This window comes from Crocodylus siamensis, chromosome 8, assembly GCF_052110815.1.
Source record: "Crocodylus siamensis isolate JL-2025a chromosome 8, ASM5211081v1, whole genome shotgun sequence".
Lineage (NCBI taxonomy): Eukaryota > Metazoa > Chordata > Crocodylia > Crocodylidae > Crocodylus > Crocodylus siamensis.
The window spans coordinates 21,638,491-21,661,286 of record NC_143402.1 but is presented as its reverse complement, the minus strand read 5'-3'; the positions used below and the strand labels follow the sequence as shown (position 1 = coordinate 21,661,286).

Sequence of the window (22,796 nt, the reverse complement as noted above, 5' to 3'; positions counted from 1 at the left end):
TAATACAAAATACAAAAAAAAAAAAAAAATCAAGTAAATAAAATTTGTCAGGGTTCTGTAAAGACACTATTTATAAGCTCCTTAAAATAAATAATACTGAATCAGTTACATCAGTGTAATCTTGTTCTGTTTCACCGAGCAAACTATTCTGTTGCAGCTAAGGGTGCACTGGGCAGATACCAATGGTTTTGTTGTTGTTGTTATTGTTTAAATGAACCATATTGGCCAATACCAATCCAATTGCCAATATGGAATGTCTCAAAGCCAAAAAGGAGGCGTACATCCACTGGAAGGGAGCAGCCATCACCAAGGAGGATTATCCCTCCATTGCTCGAGATTGTAGCAGGGCTATTAGGAAGGCTAAGGTAGAGAGAACTGGGACTAGTGACTGGGATCACGGATAACAAGATAAATACATAGGGGGTAAAAAGAAAGTACCAAGTAATGTGGGGCCTCTGCAGGACACGTTTGGAAATCTGGTGGTCGTGCCAGATGACAAAGCTAACCTCTTTAACAGATTTTTTGCTTCCATTTTTCTGAGTAGGGACAGGGCCATTCCCCCCCTCCCCCCCACAACTGGGATTCCAGACGGACCCAGGGAAGGCACAGGCAAGCCCAGGGTCAGTGAGGACCTAGTCAGGGAACTTCTGGTGGGACTAGACATGTTTAAATCAGCAGGTCCTGATGATCTCCACTCCAAAGTGCTGAGGGAATTGACAGAGGTCATTGCAGGACCCCTGGCACGGCTTTATGAGCGCTCATGGTGTTCTGGCAAGGTGCCAGAGGACTGGAAAAGGGCCAGTGTGGTCCCCATGTTCAAAAAAGGGAGGAAAGAGGACCCAAGAAACTATTACCTTGGTCCTGGGAAAGGTCTTTAAGAAAATTATCCAGGAGCACATCTGTGAGGGACCAGCAGGGGAGATTATGCTTAGCTAGGGGCAATCAACATGGGTTCATCAGAGGCAGGTCCTGTCAGACCAACCTGGTGGCCTTCTACGACCAGGTCACAAAAGCCTTGGATGCAGGTGTTACCGTGGACGTAGTCTTTCTGGACTTTAGGAAAGTCTTAGACACTGTCTCTCACACCATCCTCATTAAAAAATTAGGCTACTGTGGTGTCAACGCCTACATAGTCAGATGGGTCGCAAACTGGCTGGAGGGCCACACCCAGAGAGTGGTGGTGGACAGGTCATTTTCGACCTGGAATGATGTGGGCAGTGGGGTTCTCCAGGGCTCGGTCCTCAGGCCTGCACTGTTCAACATCTTCATCACCGACTTGGATGAGGGGGTTTCATAGTTTCATAGTAGCTAGAGTCGGAAGGGACCTAGGTAGATCATCTAGTCCGACCCCCTGCCTTGGCAGGAAAGAGCACCGGGGTCAGATGACCCCGGCAAGGTGCTCATCTAACTTCCTTTTAAAAATCCCCAGGCTAGGAGCCTGCACCACTTCCCCTGGAAGCTGGTTCCAGGCCCTAGCCGCCCTGACTGTGAAGTAGCGCCTCCTAATATCTAATCTAAACCTACCCTCCGCCAGCTTGTGACCGTTATTCCTGGTCACTCCTGGCAGCACACGGGGGAACAGGGACTCCCCCAATACCTGCTGATCCCCCCTGACCAGATTGTAGCAGGCCACAAGGTCCCCCCTTAACCTTCTCTTGTGGAGGCTAAACAGGTTCAGGTCCCGTAGTCTCTCCTCATAAGGCCTGCCCTGCTGACCCCTGATCATACGAGTGGCCCTCCTCTGGACTCTTTCCATATCGTCCACGTCCCTCTTGAAGTGTGGCGCCCAGAACCGGACGCAGTACTCCAGCTGCGGCCTGACCAGTGCCGCATAGAGGGGGAGGATCACCTCCCTGGACCTGCTCGAGATGCATCTGTGGATGCATGACAGGGTACGGTTGGCCTTCTTGACTGCCTCCCCACACTGCCGGCCCATGTTCATCGTGGAGTCAATGACGACTCCAAGATCCTTTTCCGTCTCCGTGCTGGCAAGAGGGGAGTTCCCCAACCTGTAAGTGTGGTGCCGGTTCTTCCTCCCCATGTGCAACACCTTGCACTTATCAGTGTTAAACCCCATCCTATTCTCATCCGCCCACCGTTGCAACCTGTCAAGGTCAGCTTGTAGCCTATTGCACCCTTCTAGTGCACCCACATCCCCCCACATCTTAGTGTCATCAGCAAACTTGAACAGGGTGCTTTCTACCCCCTCATCCAAGTCACTGATGAAGATGTTGAACAGCGCGGGCCCGAGGACCGAGCCCTGCGGAACCCCACTGCCCACGTCCTTCCAGGTCGAGAAGAACCCATCCACTACCACCCTCTGGGTGCAGCCCTCCAACCAGTTAGCGACCCATTTGACCGTGTGGGCATCGACACCACAGACTCCCAGCTTTTTGATGAGGACAGGGTGAGAGACAGTGTCGAAAGCCTTCCGGAAGTCCAGAAAGACTACATCCACAGCAACCCCTGCGTCTAATGATTTGGTGACCTGATCGTAAAAGGCCACCAGGTTGGTCTGACAAGACCTGCCACTGATGAACCCATGTTGGTTGCCCCTGAGCATGCATTCCCCCGCAAGGCCCTCCTGGATGTGTGCCAGGATAATTTTTTCAAAGAGCTTACCCGGGATTGAGGTAAGACTAACTGGCCTGTAATTTCCCGGGTCCTCTTTTTTTCCCTTTTTGAAGATAGGGACCACATTGGCCTTCTTCCAGTCCTCCGGCACCTCACCAGAGCACCACGAGTGCTCATAGAGCCGTGCCAGGGGTCCCGCAATGACCTCGGCCAGTTCCTGTAGAACCCTAGGGTGAAGATCGTCCGGACCAGCGGATTTGAACACGTCCAGCCTCTCCAGAAGTACCCTAACTAACTCCTCGCTAACCCCTGGCCCAGGCGTGTCTCTCCCGGGGCCCGAGGGAGGCCCAGCAGGGAGGTGGCTGAACTGGTCCCTACTTAGGAAGACAGAGGCAAAGAAATCGTTAAATATGTTAGCTTTGTCATCTGGCGTGACGACTAAGTTGCCCATTGTGTCCTGCAGGGGCCCCACATTACCCGGGACCCTCTTTTTACCCCCTATGTATTTGAAGAAGGACTTCTTATTGTCCTTAATCTGGGAAGCTAGTCCTATCTCCATCTCTGCCTTGGCCTTCCTGACTGCCCCCCTACATCCTCGGGCAACTGTAACATAGTCCTTCGTGGTGATGACCCCATCCCTCCATTGGGTGTATGCCTCCCTTTTAGCAAGGAGACATTCCCGGATGCTCCTAGTGAGCCATGGGGGTTTATGTGCCCTCCTGCTCCCTTTGACCCTTGTTGGGATTACCTCCCTTTGGGCATGGAGGATCGTCTCCTTAAGGAGCAACCACTCACCTTGGACATCTGGTTCCCTTCCCCTCTGGGTCCTCAGCGCTTCCCCAACGATCCTCCTTAGCTTGTTGAAGTCAGCCCTCCTAAAGTCTAGGGCTGTTGCCTTGCTGCAGCCCTTTGCCACCTTACACTGGATGGTGAATTCCAGCAAGCGATGATCACTGTCTCCCAGGTGGCCCATCACCCGCAGCCCCCTCACCAGGTCGTCACCCGTGGCCAGCACCAGGTCCAACAAGGCGTCTCCCCTGGTGGGGCTGTGCACCTCCTGGGTTAGATGGAGGTCCTGCACTCTGGCTAAGAACCGACGTGAGCAGTCAGACTTGGCTGACTGCTCTTCCCAGCAGATGTCTGGGAAGTTCAGGTCCCCCATGATGACCACATCCTTAGCCCTCACTGCCTCTGTGAGCTGACCTAAGAATTCCTGGTTGAGCTCTTCTCCCTGGTTGGGAGGTCTATAGTAGACTCCCACCGTTAAGTCTCTATCCCCTGGACTGCCTTTTACTCTAACCCAGAGCACCTCAGAGTGCCCCCCCTCTACCCCCTTGCTAATTGACGAGGAAGTATATTCCTCCTTGATGTAGAGTGCTACTCCTCCACCTTTCCTTCCTATCCTGTCCCTCCTGTATAGCCTATAGCCCTTGACACTCACCGCCCAGTCATGCAATGAGTCCCACCACGTTTCTGTGATCCCCACTATGTCAGGGCTGGTGACAGCTAGGAGGAGGGCGAGGGTGAAAAGCACTTTGTTCAAATTCGTGGATGACACTAAGATGTGGAGAGAAATGGGCACGCTGGAGGAGAGGACAGGCTGCAACTAGATCTGGACAGGTTACAGAGGTGGGCAGATGAGAATAGGATGAGTTTCAATACGGACAAGTGCAAGGTACTGCAGGTGGGGAGGAAGAACGAGCAGCATACCTACAGGGCCCTCGCGGCAAAGAGGGAGTGGAGCTGGAGCTGGCGCTGGCGCGGGAGCAGGGGCAAGCACTGCACAGCCAGAGTGGGGCATAGGATGGAGCCATGGCTTATCCAACGGGAGGGCAGCTCCCTCCACTGCATGCACCCCAGGAGGCCATGCAGGGCACGTTCTTCCTGGCTTTACACATGGGGCAAGGGCAGGGTGCCGCTGTGGGCTGGGACCAGCACTGGGCTCTTCCTGGTTGGGGGGTTGGGCTGGACTGGGCTGCAGTGGAGCTGCGAGTGGGGCTACAGCAAATTTTTTGGGGGGCAGCTGTAACCCCCGCCCCCCCCCAGCCCTGCTCCCAGTGCCAGCCCCACTCCCTCCCTCACTGCAAGGGCCAAGGTCTGCACTCCCTACACCCCTTCCTTCCCCCACAACAGACTTACCAGCTGGACACTGCTCTGCAAGCTGCCAGGCTGGCTGTGTGTATGCTGCCGCTGCACACATACATGCATCATTTATCGGTGAAATTATCAGCCACATCAGCCAAAAAAAGCCAACTGCCAAAAATGTCAATTTTCCTTTTATTGGTGCCAATACAATATAGATTGATGTATCGGTGCACCTCTACCTGCAGCTATCATGTGGATAACTCGGACATCCACAGTGGGAATTTTACATCAGTACAGGATACAGATTCAAACCCTAGATGACTATAGTTTTGACTCTGTTAGCATACTGAAAGGAGGGCGGAATCAGGAGAGTTGTGTGTGTTTTAAAGAGCACTCGCATGTCCTGCTTTTTTACATAAGGCCCAGTATGAAACGTCTGAAATGTCCTACGTTTTCATTTCATCAATAAGGATAAGTCTGTTTTAATACTTAGAAAAGGACTGTTCAAGACTTAGTAAAATAGCAAGTTGAATATGCTCCACTTACCCGGTGTACTCATGACGAACAGTGCCTGTGGTGAAGATGCAAAATCAAATGAGTATAGCCGCTGTCAAAGTAGCTCTTTTGTCCAAGTCAGAGCTGATGACATTTGCTCATCATTTCATGATATAATGACTCAGAACACTACACTTAGAAAAAAAAGAAAACCTCCACTCAAAGAAGGATGCACATTATTTTTGGCTCAGCAGCCAGCAGCAACAATTTAATAAATACATGCTACCCTGGTTTGTGCAATTATTTTGCAACCCTTAAAAAAATAAATTACCAACAGCACAAACATGACAGGTTTGAGATCCTGAGAATACAACTCCTTAGTCTGAATCACTTTTGTCCCTTCCTTGGGGGCAAAAAACAAACAAACAAACAAATACATTAAAAAGGGAAGGGGGGGCAGAAAAAAGTGAGGAAAGAGAGAATATAGTAAATCAATAGAGAAAAATTTACTAAAATAACCATTTTCAGTTACATTAACACCACTGTCTAGGGTTTCCTGAGAGCTTGCACATGCCCCACCAGCCTTCTCCAAAGAACTGGATATTTCCATCTTTGCTTCTACTGTACAGCATAGAAGGAGGGTGAAGAGAGGAACAAAAATAACTTCACTGAACCATGAGGGTGATATAGAAAATAAACTAAATAGAGTACATGCCAATGGCCTTACTTCTGGCCAACAGACATCCCCACAGGTCAAAGGAAGGTCCAGCCTTTATTTATAACATGTATTTAAACATATTGCATTCAGTCACAAGACAGTTATAGGGGAGGGGTGGAAAGTGTTACAGCACGAGCTGGGCAAGACACTGAAGCAACCTCCCTGCTGCCCACGGCCCTGGACTGAGATTAGAGGCCACAGAGCTGAAGGCACTTACTGGAAGGGTTCAGAATAATGGGCTGACATCTCCCCTCTGAATCCCCAGTGCTGGCTCCAAGTCATTATTAAGCACAAGACAGTTGCCCTTTATTTCCCCCTACATCTAGTCACAGCCCCTAACATCTCACTTGCTGGTGCCTTTACTATTTCTCCCCAAAAAACCTCAGTATCCAAACAGACTGCACTTAGCAGTAGCATTTTTCCCTGCTTGAAAGCTGGAGCATACACGTGTTGGGGTGTTTACTTTAGATTTTGATTAACACCTCATCAAACACAAAGAGCTAGATGCTCTACCTGACAACGCAAAAGCAGCAGCTTCTGAGTCATGCATAAATAAGCCGGTCATGTCAGAAGCCTAGCATAAGCCAAGCTGCCTGGCTTCTCAATGGGCATTTTGGCTCCACTGATTTTAGTGGTAATCAAATCCCAGCCTCCCACAATATGAAGACACGGCCCCCAAGCTTCCCTGCACTTGCCTCTGCGCATGCTGCCTCTATACTATGGTAACTCAGTCTTTGCAGGTGCAAAACGGAACAGGAGTTTCACTCTCACTTGTTAGGCATCTCTGCTCTTGACCATCAAAGTTAGGACAGGGCTGTGAGACAGAAGTACAGAAGGGGGGTGTTAGTCTTGGAGCGATGCCTGGCCTTCCAGCTGTAGAAGAGGATCGCTAGCTGCATGGCCATGACAGCAGTACATTATATGCCCTATTACTCTCAGACAAAAGAGCAGGGACCTGATTATTTTACAGGAGTATTCATGTCAGTCTATTCAAATAAGCAGCATTTGGGTGGAAGAGAAGAGCCAAATGAGCTAAAAATCACTATCAAAGCCGATCTGTTGCTCAGAGCGAACAGTAATGACACCTGTTCAGAATTTTATCATACGCTCATTACAAACATTAAATTACAAAAAAAAAAAAATACCCCATTCCGAGAAATGCATGAGTCACTATTGAGTCAGAAACTGACAGCAATGCAAGTTCCCCTCCCCGTCCCCTCACCCACTGACAGGTTATAAAAAGTGTAATTAGGGGGGGTTTTATGGCAATTTTTGGGACCCCAATATGTGACCACTAAAACCTCTCAGTCTCTGATTTTGAATATAAGGTTCTTCTGAAAACAAGTCACTGACAGGGGCTGGATTAGAGCCAAGGTCTCCTGCTCCACAGCCCCTACTGCATTGGTTCTGTCCCATCTGGACAATGCCCCATGAAATAAATGTTTAAAAAAAACCCCCAGAAAACCCTAGAACCCATAAGAATATTCATGCAATCAGTTCATGCCATAATCCTGACATTCAAATGCCTTTTTGTGATGGACATTTCCTCTGGGGAGGAGGAAAGAAAAAAAAACAAGATTCAGATCCAGTGACTTGAGATCTTTTCAAGGATGTCACATTCTGTTAGCTCTTTTAGGTGTGCAATCACAATTCACAAAATACAACCAGAGATTTCAAATAGGAATCCATAGTGTCAAGAGCACTCTAACCTGTTGTGGTCTGAGTGTGCTGCATTTTGCAACAGAAGAATTGTTCTATTTTTTTCTGTAGTCAATCAATCAGTGAAAGCTAAGAGCTGGCATTTTCTGAGGGGTACTTCAAGCTTAAAACTGTTAATAAATTGCTGTTCCAGTCAAAACAACTACTAAAAGCATTTGTTGGTACTTACTATTAATACAGCAACCAGCCTTCATTTCTTCTCATGTTAGAACAACTCTATTCTCAGATTAGTCACAACACCTACTGTGTCCTTGCCAGCTCTTTTTGGTCTCCTCCAAAATAGCTCATATGAGGTCGCAAATCAGGACAGAGACAGAAGTGGGCAACATAATAAACTGATGCAATCATGGGACTGTTGATGTTAAGCTACTGTTCTGCTTTTCTTAGCCCTATTGCAATTTTCATATGATATACAGGCAGTCCTCAGACTTGCGACACAATTGGTTCCTGAAAATGGTGTCTTAAGTCAAAACATTGCAACTTGGAACCAATTTTCCCATAGGAAACAATGTTATAAAAAGGGGTTCCTGAACCAAGGCCCAATATTCTGTTTTCACTAGGCCTGCACGAGTCAGAAGCGATCCGATCCGGCTTCAGATCCAGTCGCTTCAGATGCCAGGGATCCAATCCGGAGCTCCGGACTGAGTTTCTGCTTCGATCCAACTGAAGCGACTCCGACACTTCAGCGCTGCCTCAGAGATCCGGCCATAGGGCATAATTGGGAAATCAATGAAATATCTGTAACTTTGTTGGTTTTTGTCTAATTTGGATGAAACTTGCAGGGGTGGTAGCCTCTGCTGAGAGCATGAAGTCTGCCAAGTTTCAAGAAGATTAGTACAGGGGCTTGGGGGGAACTGTACCCCAAATTCTTGAAAGCAAAACTCATGTCACGTCTGTGTGTTACACCAGAGGGGGGTGAAAACTGCAGGGATGGTAGCCCCTGGTGAGGCCACAAAGCCTGCCAGCTGTCGAGGAGATCAGTGCAGGGGGGTTCTGGGGCCCTGCACCCCTAGCTACTGACAGGCAAAACTCATGACATGGGTGCTTGTGCAGCTGACTGTTTCTGTCTTGGGGCAATTGATTGTCTGTATTATTTCCCTTCCTTAGTCTGTGGTTTTGTAGGTGTTAATCATTCCTAATTAACTGGTTACATTAGCTAGCAACTGTGTATTGAGCTGGTCCCTGAGTGAATCATGACTGATTGGTAACTGGTAACACAGCAGCTCAGCAGCCAGGCCTGAAGTAGCGTCTCCCACACCCCAAGACAGACACAGTTGCACAAGCACCCATGTCACGAGTTTTGCCTGTCAGCAGCTAGGGGTGCAGGGACCCAGCACCTCCCTGCACCGATCTCCTCAACAGCTGGCAGGCTTTGTGGCCACAGCAGGGGCTATCATCCCTGCAGCTTTCATCCTGCTGCGCCTCAGCACACAGCGTCACCCATGTCACGAGTTTTGCTTGTCCGCAGCTTGAGGTGCAGTTCCCCCGAAACCCCTGCACCAATCTTCTTGAAACTTGGCAGAATTTGTGGCCTCAGTAAGGGCCACGATCCCTGCAGTTTTCACCGCTTCTCCCCACCACCCACCCCATGCTGTAACACATACACGTGGCATTAGTTTTGCTTTCAAGAACTTGGGGTGCAGCCCCCCCCCGAAACCCTTCACTGATATTCTTGAAACTTAGTAGACTTCATGCTCTCAGCAGAGGCTACAATACCTACAAATTTCATCCAAATCAGACAAAAAACAAAGTTGTAGATATTTCATTGTTTCCTCATTATGCCCTATAGCCGATCTCCGAAGCAGCTCTGAAGCTTTTCCAAAGCGCTTCGGAAGCTCCAAACCACTTCAGAAAGCCTAAAGAGCCAGTGTTTCGATCCGGACATCCTGCTTTGGACGCCAAAGCATCCAAAGCTTCTCTGGATCCAAAGCCTCACACAGACCTAGTTTTCACCAAAAATAACCCAGAATTTTGTACTCAATCAATTGTAGATGAGTAATATAGCTACATTAATGTATTTATATTGTAAATAGCAATCATATTAATTTGGAAGGACTTCTTTGAGGTGACTTTGCTGCACTTTTCGAAGGGCTCTTGGTTTGACTTTTTGAAGGGTTCTTGGCTGGATTCTTCTCAGGAGTGTTGGCTGCAGGTTTTTCTGGAGTCTCGTCTGCTTTCTTAAAGAAAGTGTCCAAGGAAGTTTGGACAGATGTTCTCCAGGGAGATGGGTGACACAGCGACTTGGTCACTGTCAAGGCATCACATCAGATCAAGCGTTGCGAAGTCGAAACTGACATCATAAATTTGAAACAGGGTGTCAATTTATAAAACTTGTAAGTGTGAAACATTATAACTCGAAATGTTGTAAGTCGAGGACTGCCTGTATATGGCTGGCAGGATTGCCCAGTAATTACTGGAGAACACTTGCATACAAGCCTCTTGAGTTCTGCTCCTAGCTCTACCACTAGCACCAATTCACTACGTAACCTTGGGCAGCTTGTTTTATATCTGTATATGCCCCAGTTGGTCTGCATTTGAAAATGATGTGTAGGGGTTTCTGCCCTTCGATTAAAAAAAAATTAAAGAACTTGAAGTGGCTTGGATTTTGTGGTAGACTTTTTTTTTAGTACTCAAAATCCAGATCTTATGATTTTTTCCCCTGAAGGATTCTATGGATGATGGAGAAGTTATTAGGCTTAGGATACTAGATAACCAGAATGTAAGACCTAATCATTGGAGAAGGGAAGTGGCTTTTAATGAGATCACTTAACACACTTTCCTGTGTTCTTCTTTTTCTTTAAAGCCTATTTAATTTAAACACTAGATAAACTGTTGAAAGAAAAGCTCTCTTTGTTAAATATTCAGTGAACAGGACCATCAAGAGACCTATGAACTTTCCCCGTCTAGTCTAAATGAAACATCCAGCAAGCCAAGATAAAAATGAGCATGCTAAAAACTAACACTGGAGCACTTTTTTTAAGATTGGAAAACAAATGCAAGAACACACCTGTTGAGTCTTTATACATCAGAAAGGGGCAAGAACAGGACACATATTGGGTAGTTTTTCCACTTCCTTGCTTTTAAGACAGGAATACTAAGAATGCATTGCATTCAACAGCTTGTCTAAGTCTATTCCAACTGTGCAGCTGATCCAATAATAGATATCATCTACAAAAATCCTTGCCACTAAACAGCAAAGCAGCTTATAGGGAGTCCTAGTTAGCATTTGCCAAGCGGTTTGTAAATCCTCAGAAAAGAGGCGCCAAAGAAAGGCAAAGAATTATTGGCATCTTTTATTATTAGCAATGGCAGCATGGCTCACATGGCAAATGTATAGAGAAAGCCTTGTGCTATTTACAGCCAAATGACAGACGAAGTCCTAGGGAGCAACTTCACTCTATCCCCCATATGCACCTCAGGAGTGACAGTCCTACACCTGGGCCTCACATGACAATTCAGCCCTAGGAGTGCAATTAATATAGATAAAGGCTCCCTTTGGGCCCCTTCTAATTTGCTATTCACCCTCCTTCTGTACAGCTGTGCTACTAATGCTGACATTTCTTCAGAGCTTGAACAGAACAGGAAAATCTGGCAGATACCTGAACCACACCAGTAAAACAGGGATGCTTAGCAGGGTTGGCAAAGAGGGATGTAGACAGGGTTAAAGTGCCCTAGAGGTGCACCTCAGGAGTGACAGTCCAACACCTGGGCCTCACAAAGTGCTGGCTGACTACATGATGGGCTCACTCCTGTTACTGCAGGGCTGTATGCCCGCAAGGGAGAGGGGCAGGGAACAGCCCATAGCAGACAGAGTCCAGACCTGACGTAAGAGATGCCAGTGCCATCGTGCCAGTGCCACCGTGCCAGTGCTGGATTTGAGCATTCTGGTACCAGTGCTGCCAGCACTCTGGAAAAAGCACAAAAAAAAGGAGAAAGAATTATTTTAAATAAGAGCATAGTTATTTAACAGAAAATCCTTTAGTACCTCTTTTGAGTCCTTTCTACTTTCCCCAGTGCCCAGAGCGTGAAGTCCAGCAGCCACCAGAGCAGCATCCGAGAGGATACTGCCACTTGATGGCCACATGAAAAAAAAGCAATGACTCCCCAACGCCCTGGACAAGGACTGAATGGGCTTTGAATGCTTCAGCTTCCTCTTTCAAAGTAAATCAAGAACTAAAAAAGTCAGAGGAAGGGCAACGCAACCACAGAGTGGTTTCTTGTTTTGATTTTTGTTTTATCTTTTAAGCAGAACCTTTACTTTTTATTTGAGACCTGGGCAGGTTGCTCCAAACCTGGGGGGAAAAAACTGGCTTATATGCATCTTCCTTTGCTTTTCTTTGCCTCCATCCAAGCAAAAAGAATTTTAATGAAATTTAGATTAACAACAAAGACATCTCATTTCTGGGCTTCAAATTCACTGGCAAAGTTTCGTCCCAAACCAAGTTTTCACAATCAAGTTATAAACTTCTTGACAAAACAGAAAGGAAACCCTTCCCCTTTTAAAATAATAAAAATGCCTCCAGGCTAATAAGCCTGGGCCCAGCTGCTAGGAATGAGAGAAATTCTGCTCCCCCTCACACTCCTGCCTGGTTCCTATTCTTGACACGGCGCCTTTTCCCCAGGAATCTCCCACATAGAGGGCAGGATGCCAGACCACACTGGTTACAGTGCTGATTGCAAGTCTGCATTGTTTTGGGCTTCTGTTGCTGTTACTGTAAAGAATTCAGAAGCTCTGAGAAAGAAAACAGGGAGCAACCACATCCCAGTTCTCTTCACTGGGTTTGTTTTTTTATAGAGGGAACAAATTGTGGGGAGAAGGTTTTAAAGACATGCAAGGTATAAATGACTGCACCAGCTATTTACAATCCTAAGAATAACTCAACTGATTTAAAAGGCTTGAGTGAATGTAGTAAGTGAAATCCTGTAGTTCTTGCCAAGATCCAAACTTTGGGTTCTGCATTTTCCTTGCAGGAACTGAGGGCATCAATACAGCTATCTACTCCACTTGAGAAAACATGTATAACTTCAGTTACTGCAGGAAAAAACACAGACCTGGAAGGTAAAGTACTTTTCCAGTTCATATGAAGAATGGAAACAAAGAGCAGTACAATGCTGAGGATTTCCCAATGTTAGTGACTAGCAGGCTGCCATAAAGTTAGCTGCTTTATCTATCCAGTGTGTCCCACGTTACCTTCCAGCAGCAGGTACTAAGGCTGTGGAACAGGAACAGCCATTCATATTTGCACAATGCCCAGATTAGAGAGCTGAGCTGAGCTGAGCACTGTAGGTGTTACTGCAATATAAATATTAGTCAAAATAATCAAGGACACATATCTTGCACCTTCTTAAGAGAGCTGAAAATATACTCTAACCACCTGGAAAGATTGGGGGAGGGGGGTGTTTAACTTGAGAAGAGAGGGTAGCAATGAGGATAAGGAAGAGGTAGTACATAATCAAAAAAATGGTGTCCTTCTGCTCATTTTTTCCCTGCTGCCAGGTAAATTGCTCCTCACACACTCTTCAGTGCACTGTGTGATATTCCCCTAATTTGCATATAGTCAAGTGGAAAATTCTGCAAGGCAGAGGTCTTATCATCACGCTTGTCTACAATAGGTCCCACCTACCAGAAGTGCCACAGAGAGAGGCGGATTTGTTTGGCAACACTTTGTATTGAACCAACTCTGTAGTCCAATAAAACTGCAACGATACTACAAAGAATAGTGATTTGCTGATGGTGGTGACAGGAAAGCAAACAACTCCATGTGCAAACTCACATGATTCTACAGCAATTCCTGGGACAGATGTTCCCTACCCCTGGGAGATGCAGTGGTTCATCAGCTGACAAACCCTTTGGAGCTATAGACAAGAGCTCAGGGGCATGTAGAGAGCAGCAGAGCAATCAAAGGTGCCAGAAATCCTAACCACTCAAAGGGAAAAGTTGGTTCCTGCAGCCAAGACAATTAAACATGTACAAGAAAATGCTTGTTCCAAAGGACCCAGCCCTCTCATTCCAGACTCCCTGCTCAGAGGTATAACAGGGGTTCAAAAAAGCTGCAAACACTTGTCATGGAATAGATTTTTAAGGGGGGGGGGGGGGGCGCGGCAGGGTGTGGCATGACAGAGCTAGTTGTACTGCAGGTGAATCGGATCAGGAAGCTCCTGGCTTATCACCAGCCTTTTTCAACTTCATCAGTCACAGCCAGCTATTATCACTAGTTTACTCATCTGCACACAATAGCCTACGAAGAAGCAGGGTCCCTACTAAGGGAGTTGAGGTGCTGTACACACAACTCACAGACTAGAGTCCAAAAACATAGCCACCAAGCAGCTTGGTGGAGATGCCCCCGCATAAGCACAGCAGTTCATGGAGTTTGCTATGGATTCTCCCAAGTGGCATATTTGCCGGTCTCCAGCTCCTGGATGAAGCAGAAAGCACTACAAGACAGAAAAGCTAGAATGGAGCAAACTGCAGTGTGTTCCCAACATGCAGAACACTGCCTTTATTCAAGATTAACTCCATAATTCATGCTGCCACCTCCCCCAGTCCCAGTCTTCAATAACATTACTTTGCCCTACTCCAGAAACTTGAACGGAAGATACTCAAGCCACTCAAAACACACTAGACTTCAGAATCCCATTATGGTTCAGTATGATCACCCTTGTTTTATAGAAGGAAATAAGTGGGAAAAAGCTGAGAAGTAATTTGTCCAAGGCCACAGAGAATCAGTGGCAGATCTAAGTATATAATATAGATGTGCCAATTTCTAGTCCCTCTCTCTACTCTGGAGAGACCACCTGGCGGTCAAGAAACCAACTCTTCTGCCTTAAGACAGAACAAAGCTAGCTTTAAATTCTTTTAAGGCATAAATAGTGACAACCATTGTGGAGACCTTGGTTTGGTTTTGGAAGCCAGCTTTCCTCACGTTATACAACCAATCCAACTCTGGTGTACATAGAGTCCACTACACTTTTACAGATAGATGTATAGGTTTCCCTCACTTAATGCTGTATATGCGTTCCTGGAAAATGGCACAACTCGAATGCACATAAAGGGAACCCACTTTGCAACACATCCATATTTATTATGTTGTAAGACCTTGACTATACTGACCCCCAACCCCAGTTCTACTGTTTTTACAAGACAATTTCGGTACTCACCAACAGCAAACAGTACAAACACCAGATGGGGATGAACGTTACCATAATGGGGATGGCAACTACAGAAACACGTGTCGCAGATAATGAGCAGGGAGCACAGATCCACACAGGAGACACTATTTTGGTGCGCGTCACTCCCACGATGCACTGCACAAAATAGCTGAGTGCAGGCTTCCACCATACTAATAGCATAAGAGTGAATTTACCTCGCGTATAATGAATTTTTGGTATAAAGAGGGTCATCGCATAAGAGTGAATTTGCACAAAAACCCCCCAAGTAAAGCAAGGAAAACCTGAGCCTTAGGGTTAGGGAGAGACATTCCAAAAGCTGGAGCCTGAATTGATTCAATCTTTGCAGGTTAGTCTTGTAGTAAGGAGGACCACAGCTGGATCTGCCCACCCCAACTGCTGCCGCTTGCTTCCTGCACAGGGCAAGCAGTGGAGTAAGCCCCCTACTACTCCCTTCACTGGACGCTGGAGGGAGGGGAGGAATAATTCTGCTCCCTGGCCCCCACCTAAGCAGCCCTGCTGGCCGGCCTGGCTGCTCCCCGACCACACCACTGCAGCAGCGAGGGGGCAGGGCTCTTCAGAGGGTATGCCTGCTCACATTGCTGCTGCCGCTCACTCTGTGCCTGGGGCAACAAGCAGAATAACCCTGCTCCCTGCCCCCTGCCTAAGAGGCCCTGCCGGCTGGCACCTGTCCCCACCTCCACCCAGCCGCTGGAGTGGCAAGGGGGGAGTGACCACCATAACAGGGGCTGCTTCCCCCCCGCAGTTTCCAGGAGTGTGGCCCCTTCCCAATGGGGGGGTTGTGCTGTGGGGCAGGGTAAGCTGCTGCGGATCATGGCGGCACCCCTGGTGCTGCCACACACAGTCTGCTGCAGCTCTGCCCACCCCACAGCACAGCCCCCCACTGGGAAGGGGCTCGCACTTCTCGATACCATGATAGGGGCTGCTGTCTCCTATCAAGAGCCCTGCCACCTCAGCGCAGCAGGGCAGGGCCCCTTAGGTGGAGGACAGGGAGGAGGCTGGCCACCAGGCCCCTTACATGGAGGGCAGGGATGGGGGTTATTCCCCCTCCCTCTGACATCCGGCAGAGGGAGCAGAAGGGGGATTACTCTGCCACTTGTCCCAAGCAGGGAGCAAGTGGTGGCAGTGGTCGCCAAGGGGTGGGGGGAATAGAAAAGGGAATAATCCCCCTCCCTGCCCTGTCTGCCACGCCCACAACTGGCCCTGCCGCTGCAGCAGCAAGGGGGGAAAAAAAATCAACCAGCAGACCCAGCTCAGGTCCCTGCTGGTGGGACAGGGAGGGGAGAATTAAACCCCTCTCTGACCAGCTCAGCTAAGGCTAGTGCCAGGGTTGGCCATGCTCCTGCCACTGGAGCAGCCAGCACGGAGAAGTGCAGGTTCGTGCTGGTGGGACAGGGAAGGAGGGGAGAAATAAACTTCTTCTCTGCTCCCTACCAGGCCAGCATCTGGCCAGGTCCCTGCTCCAGCTGGGCAGCAGAGAGGCCGGGGCAGCTCTGCTGGGCTGCAGCAAAGAGCCCAGCCCAGAGAGCATGCTGGGATGCTGTGGAACCCTGGTTTAATTTAAACCAGGAAGGGGTCTAGGACAGGCATTGCATAAACCAGTTTGACCTCAATCAGTTAAGTCTGATACTACATTCAACCAGGTTTCTCTCAAACCAGTTTTGGCCTTCTTGAAACTGGCTGTTGTGCACTGAACATCTGTTCTGTTACAGGTTTAAACCAGTTTCTGATCACTTAAACTGGTTTATGTGTAATATCAGTCCCTAGCCTAGGTGTTCAGACTCCAAAGTGAGCACAGAAAAGATAGGAAACAGAGAGAAATGGCTCTCCAGAACAAAGGAACAGCACTAGTCACTCAGTAACACTGATCATCAGTAATAAACTGAGAGTGGGTTACACAAACAGGCCAACAGTTATTTCAAGGCCCTGACCATTCCTACTGCTGGCTGACAAAGCACCTTACCCTCCAACCAACTTCACAGTAAAACAACTATTCATTTGGGTTGTGGGTGATGCAGCTGAATCAGCAATGAACAGGCCAAAAGCAGCATCGTGTGCCATTTCTCATGGTTTTAGGCACTAGAGAAACAAAAAAGTAGCTTTGCATACCAGAAGAACAAAGGGAAAACACCCAGCTTGAGATTCAGTGCAAGAGCAGCTGGGTTCTCCTTTCCTAGAGTCCATTCCCCTTTCTACCAGTAATAGCTATTATTAAAATAGCATTTCCTGCAAGCCTTCAGAGGGCCAGACTGGGCTTCTAGCCTCCACACCTGACCTATTACTCCACTCTGTGCCTTTCTAAGGTCTGAATGTTAATTCATGACTTGCTGAAAATACCGCAGGGCTTCTAAAGAATCAAGGACATAAGTGTGAATTCCATATGCAAGATGTGAGCTGTGCAGCTTTTTGGCCTGAACCAACATAGAAAGATAGTCAAAAGTAGCTAGTGATTCTGAGTTCTTTGCTTGCCATCTATCTGGGCAACCCAAGACCCTTCAGAGGGGCTTGAGTTTCAAAAATACTGTGCACCTGCCCCCTAAAATATAAGTCCCTTTCAGGGACACCCCAAAACAAAAGAAAATCACCAGCCACTTTTGAAAGTCTTGGCCCTGCTGAGAACATGTCCTGACAATGACAACAAGACAGAATGAACTCACCACACAGCAAAGTTTTGTCTCCACTTCGCTGTGATTTGACTGGATCTGAGTACATACGCAGTTTCCAGCTCCATCACTGTCCCAATCCAGGATGTCCTGGTTTCCAACCACTTCTGGACTGTGCTGTTTAATCTGCCCTTCCAGACTGGCTCTTTCACCTGGTTCACATGTGCATCTGCACTGCATCTGAGCAGGGTTGTTCAAATCAAACACATTCCCATTGCTCGGAAGTCCCTTCCCTTCAACAAGGCTCCCTCGGCACCAGACACAGTTGTCACTGAAGCTGATAACACCTGAATGATGCATCCAGATTCTCAGAGTTCTGCTTTTTATTGTCTGCTCACAGAAAGGTTCTTTTAAGGCAGGTGGACTGTCATCTGCTATTAATGCATAGTCAGGCTCATCTTCAGAACTAGCCACATTGCCCCTCAAACAGAGAAAGTCGTAGAGACCTTCTTCATCTTCATTTTGAACTAAGGGGTCTAAACTTAGAAACTTATCTTGATGGCCTGAAATAAAAGGCAGCTTCATCCTGTGCTTGGCACACCTAAGATCCATGGTCCACGTAAGATCACCGCTCTATTGGAGAAATGCTGGCAAAAGAAATAACATACATTTAGAAACCATTTTTTCTTGCATTACTTATAGACACCCACAAGCACATTATAACCAGTTAGCTTTTCCCTTGCGTGTGCCACTTCCTCACTGCTTTCCATTTCATCCACCGTGGGGAGAGACACTGTGTTATTGAAAAGCCTTCCTTGTCCCATTCTAACAAGAAAAACTGAGCATCTCAAAATCTTTGGAGTATTTATTACCCATAACATGAGACAGGAGGGTGTTATGCGCACATTTTATTGATGAAGAACTGATGCATAAAAGCCTATTAATTTGCTGCCCAAGACCCCACAGAAAGCCCGTAGAGGAGCTGAGATTTGAATCCTGGTGTAGCAGGCTGCATGGCTAAGGAGCTGCAGGTAGTAAGCGAGTGATTGGCACACCTGCCTGGATGACTGGGTCAGTTTATGAAGATAATTCACTAGCCATGGGGACGTTAAAGGCTCCTAGAAAAGGGGGAGAGAGAAGGCTGTGAGGCTACAAGCAGCAGCATTGAGTCAGGGTACTCTCTCAGGAGTCTGGGAAAAGACTGCAGGATATGAATTAACCCATCATTGTTTGTTTAGTGATTTGATGATTTATGTTGTACCCTGTGAGGCAAGTTGGCCCCAGGGAAATAAAGACTGTGGTGTAAACAGACAACCTGCTACACCTGGCCTCCCAAACCTTAGACTGGCCCCTTAACTATTCCTCCTCTCCTTACAGCTGTTTAGTTAGCTTTGCCTTCTGGCTTTCCCATTACTTTTGGATTCCAAGCGGCAAAATACTGAGGCGGAAGGTTCACATATGGAATAACCTCTTTTCATTTACTTTTTAAAAAATTTTATTAAAGAGGCAGAAATAGTTGAAGCACGACTTTTTCACATCCTCATTACATATCAGTGGCTGCACAGACCTCAGAGACACAAGCATATCCAACCAGGCAGTCCCTCAGGGCTGTACCAAACCCCGACTCGTATGGAACTGGTCCAAGCCTACACCTCCACCTTCACAGGTCCAGCTGCCACACAGAGGGCTTCAATTCCAGTACTGGAAACACATAAGTAACTTTTCATTTACATGAACAATTCTTGCTCTCATTTTGGAATACAAAATTACTTGCAAAAGTATTGACACATGTAAGCCAAACCTGCGAACACACATTGTCTCTGGAAAATCTGATTGCAGGCACTTTACTTTGTAGTTAGAATATGGAAACAAGAGATGAACACAGTTTGTACAAGTTCTTAAATGGGGAGAAGGAAAGAGCTTCAACCTACAACAGCATCCTTTACACTGTGAAATATACAAGCCACTGACTAATCAAACCCAGGTTAGTTGCTTCCCCTGTCCATAGGTAAGAATTCTCTGAATGGTCGTTTTGGTTGTTTGCTTATGTGTTACTACCCTATAAAGCACAGCTGGCCTGTTTTGCAGCAGCAACATCACATAGACCCCTTGTATATACTGAAACATAGCATGCATAATCATCACTACGAGTTCATATCTGTTCTTTCTCTGTATATTACATCCCAAACATTGGGCATCGTCTCTTCAAAATGACTCAGGTCATTTTTTCAAAATCACAATCCACCAGTTCCTCATATTTTTATTTTATATGTTGCATTTTTGAAGTAGAAAGTCCTTTAGAGCCTGCACAGGAAAAATGCTTGCATTTAAGACCAGCACTGGTAGGGTCAAGAAACTGAATGAAAGACAGCCACAGTGGTCCTGTTGAGACATGCTGCACTTGGATGCTGTTTGCAGTTTTTCTTGCACACTGTCAGACATCTGTGGCATGAAAGATGTAATCTCAAATCCCACATAGAGTGCTGTGACTAAGGCTCAGCAAGGGACAAGATAAACCTAAGTAGGTAGGCATGCATGTGGACCTGGTCTGCAACAACTAGTCTGATGGGTATCTAAGTCTAAACAAACCAGGTCGGCCCTAACCCCTTCAAGTCAAACCTCTTGTCAGTGATGAACATGAGGGTGAAATATTTAGCTGTGTAGAGGAAGCATGGCCAGCCTATCCTGCATCTGTGCTGTGGAAACAGAAAGACCACAACAGGTCAGCATTAATTCTCTGCAACAAAAAATTCTCTATTATTTTTCTGTACTCAACAAATCAGTGAAAGCTAGCATTTTCCAAGGGGTGCCTCGAGACTAAAAAGTTTGAGAACCACTTGTCTAAAGCTTGTATTCACACATATCCCACTTCCTTCACTCTGCAAGATAATCACCCTCAGACACTAGGTGTCAGAAACACAGATCCTAGAAATTCCTCGTGGGTAACAGTACAAGTCACAACGAGAAGGTAACAAACAGACACAAAACTCTTCCTACTCAGTTTGCTGCATGAGTCGGTAGCTTTGAACAGTTAAATACACAGAGGCAAGCCGCATCACAGAATCTAGTGGAACCGACCGGGTTGGGAACAACGCAAACTACTCTTTTTATCACGGCAAGTGCTTTCTCAAGGCTTCTGATTCTCCCTAGGATTTCCTCCATTTGCCTTTTGTTTCTGCCCTTCAAGACACCAGGTCACAATCACAGCTTCCAGTTAAGCAGGGCTGAACAGAGCTCCTACCAAAACCCCTTTCTGTGCTGCTTTTGGGTAGAGGAGGGAACCGCTAGGGACGTTTCACCCGGCAAGTGAGACCGCAAAGGTCTTTGCTCCCTTTCGCATCACTGCTCCGCGCCTGGTCCAAGCGCAGCGGAGGCCTGCTGCGCTGGCACGACCACGGTGGGCCGCGCTCTCTGGATGCCGGTTCCTAACTGGCCTCACCAGCTGGGCGGAGCGACTCCAGCCGGAGAGATGTAGCCGGTGGCGTCTCCTCAAGCCCACACCCCAGCCCAGACAGCAAGGCGATGATGACAGGGCAGGGAGATGGCGAGGCTCCAGCTTCCTTCAAGCCCCTGCTCCCTCAGTCACCTGTGAAGAAAGGCAAAGGTGGACGCCGCGAATCGCTGTGCTTGCAGACCGCTCCCCACCCACAGCCCCTGTCGGGGGAAGACGCTCCGGCCCCCGTCCTGCCTCAGACCCAGGGGCACGCAGAGGGGCGACGGCCAGGCCGCCAGGCCGCTGGAGCCGGAGCCCGGCAGCTCTCTGAGTGGAAGGAGCCCCCTCAGCCCGAGCCCCGCTGGCAGGGGGCAGTCCCAGCATCGCCCCCAGCCCGCCCCGGATCTCCGTCCTCACCGTCCCCGGCTCCGGCTCGCCGCATCCTGCCCGGGAAGGGGCGGGAGCACCGCGGCCCCTCCCGCGGGAGCTGGGGAACCGGGTCGGGCCGCGCGCCGCTGCCGCCCCCCCCCCCGGGCAGGGCTCGCCGCGCTGCGAGGGGCCTTCGGCTGGGCGCGACAGGTGCGCCCCGGCGAGACCAAGCGCCGCGCTGGACTTCGCGGCCCGTGGTCATCGCCCTGATGCTTCCTCGGCGTTAACACCCCTCTTCTTCGCAGGGGTCTCGCTCAGGCGTGCCCAGCGTTCATGGACCTATGCACATGCGCCTGTACAAGAAGCAGCGCCAATACGACAGCACGTTTTTGCTGGAATCCTGGTTTTTACTGATCGTGAAAATGCAAAATAAACCTTGGGGGGCACCGCGTTGGGACCCGCTGGGCGTGCTGTTCCACCACCCTTGCTCTGCCTTTCTGCTTTCCTGTGGCCTGCTCCTGGCTCTTTCACAGCCCTGCAGATTTGGATTGAGGTCAAACCAATGAAGTTATACTGGTTTTTGCTTCCATCTTCAACTGAAGAACACAGCCCTCGGCCCCAAGCATATTAGAAAAACTTCTAGTTTATTTTTAAACAGGAGAAAAATGTGTGTTAATATGTGACGATGGACCCCACCACCTGCACCCCCTTTTCAAAACTCAAGTCCCGCAGCTCACGGGCTCTGTGGAAGCTTCCCCTGGCTCTTAGCACTCCCCGCACCCTCTGCCATTGCCTCAAGGGACCCTTCTCCAGCGGTCACTGCCACCCCAGGCCTGCCAGGGAGGGGGGACACCCCAGAGCACAGCATAGCCTTTCTAGGAGGGAAGCAGGTCCGTGTCAATTCTAGTTTGCTTCATCAGCTGTCTCAGCTGGCAGGGCCCATGCTCTGTGCCATGAGAGATGCCATCTCAGATCCCACCAGTCATGGATCTAGGATCTGGAAAAGCAGGGTGCAGATCTTGTAGAACATCATCCCATATAACACAAAACACACATTTTTCTCCAGTTTCAGATCAAAAGCGGAAAAAAAAAAAAAAAAAGAAACGTGCACTAGTTTGCTAGAGTATATCTCAATTAAAAAAAACAAAACAAAAAACAACCCAACAAACTGGGCAAAAAAGTCATAGGTGCCTCAAGCCCCCCATCGTTCCTCTCCCAGTGAATTTTGGGAGGTTTGCAACTTTAACAATGGAATTTGTACAGTGACAACCCTTGAATCATTACCAGGCCACCAAAAAAGGGTACACAACTCACCTCCACATGTTTGAGGCTGATCCCAGCTTTCAACCACTGTCACCCAGTGACTTAATTTGAGCTAGTGTTTGAGGTGAAAGCTTTTGAGTCCCATTTCCAGCTCCTCAGCCGCTCTTTGTTAAAATCAGGTCAGGCTGTTCCTCAGGGTGATCGAGATGACACCAAAACTTTTTCTTAGACTAAGGGTAGTCAACCTGCAGATGAGGCAGGGAACAGAAAGCGCAGTAGCAAATTGGGCAAGGAGAACAGTGCTGGGAATAGAGAGCAGAATAGATCGGGCAGGAGCAGATCAGTGTCA

The 22,796-nt window shown here is 48.1% G+C and overlaps 1 protein-coding gene across 2 annotated transcripts in view; it reads right to left on the bottom strand.

Moving 5' to 3' along the window:
* STARD8 (StAR related lipid transfer domain containing 8) overlaps window positions 1-22,239 on the bottom strand; it is a 122,712-nt gene extending 100,473 nt beyond the window's left edge. The window contains exons 1-3 of one of the 2 annotated variants that reach the window (XM_090061156.1): window positions 21,233-22,239; window positions 20,822-20,968; window positions 17,437-18,029 (exon numbers count right to left, since the gene is read on the bottom strand). In XM_090061156.1, coding sequence (XP_089917282.1) covers window positions 17,437-17,994 — 558 coding nt within the window. In that variant the 5' untranslated portion in view covers window positions 17,995-18,029; window positions 20,822-20,968; window positions 21,233-22,239. Of the gene's footprint in view, window positions 1-17,436; window positions 18,030-20,821; window positions 20,969-21,232 lie in introns of those variants that run through there. The other variant, XM_090061161.1, reaches the window with a different exon arrangement.
* Window positions 22,240-22,796: the final 557 nt, after the last annotated feature.